Here is a 7,753-nt window from a genome sequence, read left to right on the forward strand (position 1 = left end):
TTAATATATAAATATATACATATTTATTTTATATAATATAATATAATATAATATTTATATATATGGAAAAAAATATAATAAATAAGAAAAGTTAAAATAGAAATAAAAATAAAGGAACAAATATAAAAAAAAAAAAAAAAAAAAAAAAAAAAAAAAAAAAAAAAAAAAAAAAAACATATATATAAATATGATTCACATATAATAAATAAGTATATATTAAAAAAAAAAACAAATAAAAATATATAAATATATATATAATTTATTTATTTATTGAATATCGTATATTAAACTGATACAGTACTTACTTCTAAAGGTACATATTTTATATATTATTATTTTTTAATACCTATGGTATAGTACGTATTATTTTATAGAGGAAAACATCAGAAAAAAAATATATACTTTGTATACAATTTGGTTAAAATTTTATATAATATATATATATATTATTATATATATATATAATAATATATGTATTATTTTATATAATCAATTTTTTTTTTTATTTTGTATTATTTTATTATATTTTTTCATGTCCCTTATAAGATTTCTTTTTATTTCTACATCGTTTTTAAAAGGCTAAAAAAATATTAAAAGAATATATTATTATTATTTATATATATTAAATATAAATATATTAAAAAATAATAATAATAAATAAATAATAAGCACATATTTTAAATATGCAGATGTACATTATAATGTTTTATTATTATATTATAATTCTTTTTTTAACGCAGGTTTATATATATATATATATATAATATATATAATTGTTGTTTCTTGTATTTTTTTTTTTTTTTTTTTTGTAATAATATAAATTGAAATTATCGTTTATATAATATGTATCAAATGGTTTCAACAAAAATATGGTAAATTATATTTTCATTTTAAATATTATATATATATATATATATATATGTCTATGTAAGGTAAAAAAACAATTAAACAAAGAAAAAAAAATATACAGATCTGATTGTTTTTTTTTTTTTTTTTGATTAATATATTGAAAACTTTTATATTTGGAGGAACATAATATTTTTTAAACATTAAAAAGCAGGATTATACACACAAATATATATATGTTTTCTTATCACTCTCATATGATATAATATTTTCTGACATAATACATTTTTATAGTTTATTCATGTACAATGTAAAATATATTTTTGCTAAATATATAAACTATATTAACAAAAATGTAATTAATTGACTTTTTTTTTTTTTTCCAATTTTTTACTTTGATAATAATAATATAATACTAAATAATCGTTAAACAAAAAAAAAAAAAAAAAAAAAAAAAAAAAAAAGCAACAAAAAAAAATGTTTTAAATAAAATTTAAAAAGGTGTACACTATAAATTAAAATAAATATATACATATATATATAATATATATATAATAATAGTAATAATAAACAATTACGTAGATATATTTTTCCTTTTTTTTCCCCTTCCCATTTAGACATTCCCAATATATTTCCCTTCAATCATGTTATATATATATATATATATATATATATATATATATTTTTTCATTAAATATATTTATTTGATAATATTATTTTTTTTTTTTCTTTAATATCTTAAAGTATCATGCCACTGAATTTTCTTAGGTTTCTTATAACCTTGATGGATTATATATTTTAAGGTAACCCCGGAATTAACATCTTGCTCTTGTCCTTCATAACACATATTATCCAGCAACACATTTGAATAAGTAAATATGTTTTTAGTAGGAGATAATAACTCTCTTTCAACTGATGTATCTATATCATATGTTATATTTTTAGATGAATTAAATATATTTGTTTTTCCTTTTTCTTCATCGTTATAATTATATATCATTTGATCATAGGAATCTAGTGTATCATAATTTTTTTGTTTACATTTTTTATATATATTTATTTGAGGTGAAAAAGAACATTCATTCATTTCATTTTTTTTTATCTCATTTTTTAATATTTTTAATTTTTTATTTTTTATTTGTTTAAAATAATGTATGTGTGTATTCAAATTAGCATTAACTATTTGTTCATTAAATAATATGACGTTTCTTTTTAATGATTTTATCCTTTTCTTTTTTTCAAATATAATTTTTTTCTTTTCATCTTGTTTTTGTTTCATATAATAAATATAATCATAAAATTTTGTTATAATATTCCTAGGATATTTAAAACATTCATATATATTACTATTATTATTATTATAATTGTTGTTGTTACTATTTTTCGTGTTTCTATTTGTTTGTACAAAATGATTTATTATATCAATGAAATGTTTTTTTTTTAAAAAGGTAAAATTCCCGTCTATTTGAAAAATTGATATATCCATTAATAAACAAAGAAGGAAATGAGCAAACTGTTTCGTATATTCATTTTTTTCTTTTATTTCATCTTTTATGTTGTCCATATGATTTCCTTTATTCTTATGTAACACCTTCATCACCTTTTTATTATTTACATTATTATTATTATTATTATTATTATCCTTTATATATTCAATCAATTTTATATTCTTTAAAATAAATTCAATATTATTTTCATATATCTTTTGTATTAAATGGCACGTATACATATTATCTATAAACCCTTGATTATTTTTATCAAATAAAAAATATACATTTAAAATATTTTTTAAAACAATTATGTCAGTCAATTTTTTATTTCTATTCTTTTGTATTCTATTAATTCGAAAAAAAAAAGACCCTTCCTTCTCTTTTACATGATCTATTAAATTGTCATCATTGGTTTGTTTTTCAACATCTACGTATTTTTCAACATCCATGTATTTTTCAATATCCATGTATTTTTCAATATCCATGTATTTTTCAACATCCATATATTTTTCCACATTTATAATTCTTTCTTTTCTCTTTTCTTCCTCATTATTACATAACATAAAATTTTCAAAGTATCCATCCTTGTCTATTCCTTTTGGATCTTTTAAAAATATTTTATTATCTTTAATACAATTCATTTTATATCTCAATCGAAATAATGTTATATTTATTATAATTCAGAGGAACGCAAGTTGATTTGTGTATAATTCTATATATATATATATGATAACATTTACTACAAAATAAAAACAAGAACAAAAAATATGTACATATAATTATATATATATATATATATATATATGGTTGAACTTTTTATTTTTTATGATATATTATTGTAAACTAGAAATATACAAATAGACTTATTCTTTTGTATAACACTTCTAAATTATAACAACTTTAAAATTAATCTTTTTGACAAATGTATGAATTAAAAAAAAAAAAATAATATTATATATAAAATATTATACCATAAAAAAATATATATTTTATATGTATATAATATTATTTATATATGGGTAATATAATTAATACATAGTAAATATGCATATTATATATACATATAGCTAACATAATTTTCAATATAAAAAATAAAACATATATATATATATATATATATATATATTTATTTATTTATTTATTTTAATTATGCATCCATAAATACTGTTCATATATATATTTTAAAAAAAAATGTCCTATAAAATATATTACAAACATTCTTATATTTAAATATCATACGTTCTATACTTTTAACAGTGATATAATGTTATAAAATATTAAAAATTACAATATTACCTAATTATAATATATATAAATATATAATATTATGAAATCATATGTATATATAATAATATTCATTATATTATAAAAAAAATAAAAATAAAAATAAAAATAATGTAAATATTGTAAATATTTAAAGGAATTTATCCTTTTATATATATATATATTTATTTATTTATTTTTATTTATTCTTATGATGTTTTATAATTTATTATTAAAATGTCAGGATCTAAAAAAGAAGAGAAAAACTTTGATGAGTACGCAAAATACATAAAACGTAAAATAAAAAAAATATCGAAAGATGAAATAAAAACAGCCAGGACATACGAAGAGGTTATAAAAAAATATAATATAAAAAAAGTTCCTAAGGTATCAAACCTATCAAATGATATATCATCTGATTATTTTTATAATTTTTATTATGAAAAGAAGCAACCTCTTATTATATCAAAATTACAAGATAAGATAGGGCAATGCATAAAGATATTCAACAGTACAAATATTATTAAACATATAGGAGATACAAAGGTAAGTATACATGTAGGTAATTCTAAATTCTTAAATAATGTAGATAAAAATTTTCGTTATACATTATCTACGTTGAAAGAATTTATTGAGTTAATTTCAAAAGAGGATGATAAAAAGGAACCTTTTAAAATACATTGTACAAAAGACAAAATCTATATAAAATTAAAAAAAAAAAACAAGCAAATAAAACACTCAGATATTTCTTCATATAATAATAATATAAATAAATATGTGGAGAAAAAAAATGAAAACTATTTGTGTGATATTTTAAAGACAACTTTAAACAAAAAGGATGATTATCATAATGAAGAAAAGGATTCCATAAATAATGTATATAATAATACTCATATGTATTTTATCCATAATAATAAAAAAAATCTGTATTATTATTATTATCGATCTCTTGGTGTAAACCAATTTAAAGATGTTTCAAATATTAAAAAGATGAACTCCTTTATTAGAGATAATTTTTTTTTACCTCAACCTATATATCCTCCTTATCATCTTTTTGATTTTTTTTCTTCCATATTAAGAATTGGACAAACCAATTTATTTATATGGTTACATTATGATATACCAGATAATTTTTTAATACAAATAAAAGGAAGAAAAAAAATTTTATTAATACCACCAAAATATATTCAATATTTTAATATTATTGATTCCTCTTCTTCATATAACTTATTTCATATTTTAACAAACAAAAAATTAAATGCAAGAGAGAAATCCATTAAGAAAATACTCTGTAAATATTCTTATGTAGCCGATTTATATGAAGGAGATATTTTATTTATTCCTTCCTTGTGGTTACATTATGTTTACAACATGCCACCACATACATATATGAAAAGAAAATATAAACAAATTCATCAATTCTGTTATATTAAAAACAAAAAACAAAAAAAAAAAAAAAAAAAAAAAAGGAAAATAAAATTAAAAAATAAACATATAAATGGAATCTTATATGAAAAGAAAAAATATATACGCATTTTTTCTTATGGATATTCTAAATTTAAATTCATAGGAAAACATCAAATTAAAAAAAAAAATAAAATATCATACATTCATAGTAAAAAACAAATTAAAATATATAAAGAAAGAAATGATAATAATGATAGTAATGATAATCATCATAATAATCATAATAATCATAATATTAATAATAATGATAATATCATGATTAATGATGATGAATTAATAAAACATTATAATCACTTACAAAATGCTTCATATTATTTACAAAGTAAATATAATATAAACAACATAGATAGTAATAACAAAAGTATACATAACACATCAAATGGTATCATTTCTAAGGAACATAATATAAATAAAAATAATCATTCTTCAAATATAGAAAATGAAAAATATAACGATTCGCAAAATAATACACATATAGATGCCAAATTAAATATAAGTATCAATTATTTTTTTAGAAACAAAAACGAATCCATGATTTTTAATAAAAAGGATTTATATGGAAATCAAGATATAAATGTAGCTAATCAAATTTTTAAAAAAATTCAAAAAGAAATAGAACCATTATTAAATATGAATCCAAAATATAAGAATTTTTATATACAAAAAATTAAGGGCCTTCTTTACGCAAACCTAGATGAAGATTATATATAAATGTAAAATCTTCATATACATTTAAGTCTGTATTTGTCTATGTATATTTTCAATTTTTTATTTTTTTTTTTTATCAAATGTTATTCTTCTACATCATTGTAATGATATTATATATATATATATATATATATATATATATAACCATTTTTTTGTTATGACCCCAATTTTTTTAAACTAAAAAGGAAAAAAAAGAAAAAAAAAAAAAGAAGGAATTATTATTTTTTTTTGTCAATCATTTTATTATATATTAATAATTCATATTATTTCTGTAAAAGATTATATCATGTCCTTTTTCTCTTTTCTTTTTTAAACAAATGATTCAAGGTACTTCAAAAGTGTCCAAAAGTTGTTATTAAAATAAAATATATATATATATGAAACATTAAACAATGATATAATAACTAAAAAAAAAAAAAAAAAAAAATTAAATACATAATGGATATATGGATAGACAAATAAATAAATACAAATAAATACAAATAAATACTAATAAATACTAATAAATACTAATAAATACTAATAAATATACTTTGTTTATTTACATATAGACAATTATATTTTTAATTCTTTTTCATACATTATAATATATATATATTTTTTTATATACATCCTTTTAGAAATCTAGATAATTTAATAATGAAGAATTTTTACTATTCCTAGATCTATTCATATATTTATTATTACAATGATCATTTCCTAAATTGAAATTTTTATTAACAATGACATAATCATACTCTTTTTCAACCTGTTTATCCATATCTATACTATCATAATTATCTTCATTATATTCATTATCATATATATTTCCCAGATCCATATAACTCTTTTCTTTATTATTATTATATTTAATATTTTTATCATCGTTATACTTTATATTAAACAAATTCCCATATCCAATATTTGATATGTAACCTTTTAATTTGTTATATTTTTGTTTATATGTATTTAATTCTTCATATAACTTGCTGTTCTCTTTCTCTATCTCTTCTGTGGTATATTTCAGCACTTCTTTAAGTTCGTTATATTTCTCCCTTTCTATTAGAACTCTGCAAGGGGTAAATAAAAAGAAATACAAACATAAAATAATCAAACGGTATATAAGCACACATAAATGTAAATAAATAAATAAATATATATATATATGTATACATATACATTATGTACATATTATATACAAATAAACCATATTTTCATATTACATATTTTGTAAATTCCTTATAACATTCAAGAAATCATCAATTTCCCTTTGATAAAAACTCAGATTTAATTTGGTTTGATTAAACAAATGTATAATATCTGGACCATAATAATTTGAATATAATACACTTTTTTTAAAAATTTTATATTTCATTTTATAATTATTATTACGTTTTCGTTTCTTTTCTTTCTTATTATGTTTATATTTTTCATATTGTATTAACATGTCTTCTTTTTTTAAATCCATATGAACTGAATTACTAAATGAATACATAACCAAATCTTTAACAAGTTTATCATTACATGTATTATTATCATTTCTTAATTCAACTATTTCACTTTTTATTGTTTTTAAATCATCGATTAATATATTTCTTTTATTATTATTAGTACATATACTTTTTAAACTAGTTTTCTTATTAATATATTTTTGATTCATAGGAGATATATTCATATTAGAAATATCAAATGATAGTTTATTCATTTCATTAGTTTTATAATTATATAAGGGCATGGATATATTCTTCACTTCCTTTTCTTTATTATATGTTATTTTTTTTTTAATTACAATTGCTTTATTTACATTAAAATTATTTGTTTTTTTTTGGTAAATTATATTCTGTTCTTTATTTAAAGAATTATTAAAGTGTTCAATATATGAACTATTATAATTATTTATATTATAATCATCACAAGCATAATTATCATAAGTATTACTCTTATCGTAAATTTTATAACAATCATCCTTATTATTATTAGTATTAATATAATCTGATTCA

At 17.0% G+C, this 7,753-nt stretch overlaps 3 protein-coding genes across 3 annotated transcripts in view; 1 reads left to right on the forward strand and 2 right to left on the reverse strand.

Annotated features, from left to right (window-relative positions):
* Window positions 1-1,576: 1,576 nt before the first annotated feature.
* PF3D7_0602700 (conserved Plasmodium protein, unknown function) lies at window positions 1,577-2,977 on the reverse strand (the record flags this gene model as incomplete). The annotated part of the gene is made up of 1 exon (XM_960924.1): window positions 1,577-2,977. The coding sequence occupies one exon, from the start codon at window positions 2,975-2,977 to the stop codon at window positions 1,577-1,579; it is 1,401 nt and encodes a 466-aa protein (XP_966017.1).
* An 859-nt stretch (window positions 2,978-3,836) lies between these two features.
* On the forward strand, window positions 3,837-5,777 carry PF3D7_0602800 (JmjC domain-containing protein, putative; the record flags this gene model as incomplete). Its single annotated transcript, XM_960925.1, has 1 exon — window positions 3,837-5,777. The coding sequence occupies one exon, from the start codon at window positions 3,837-3,839 to the stop codon at window positions 5,775-5,777; it is 1,941 nt and encodes a 646-aa protein (XP_966018.1).
* A 613-nt stretch (window positions 5,778-6,390) lies between these two features.
* Window positions 6,391-7,753, reverse strand: part of PF3D7_0602900 (conserved Plasmodium protein, unknown function) — a gene marked incomplete at both ends in the record, with an annotated part of 1,566 nt that continues 203 nt past the window's right edge. The window contains 2 exons of the mRNA XM_960926.1: window positions 6,391-6,823; window positions 6,977-7,753. The exon at window positions 6,977-7,753 is cut by the window's right edge and continues 203 nt beyond it. Of these exons, the coding sequence (XP_966019.1) occupies window positions 6,391-6,823; window positions 6,977-7,753 (1,210 nt within the window). The remainder of the gene's footprint in view (window positions 6,824-6,976) is intronic.

Source organism: Plasmodium falciparum (genome assembly GCF_000002765.6).
Source record: "Plasmodium falciparum 3D7 genome assembly, chromosome: 6".
NCBI lineage: Eukaryota > Apicomplexa > Aconoidasida > Haemosporida > Plasmodiidae > Plasmodium > Plasmodium falciparum.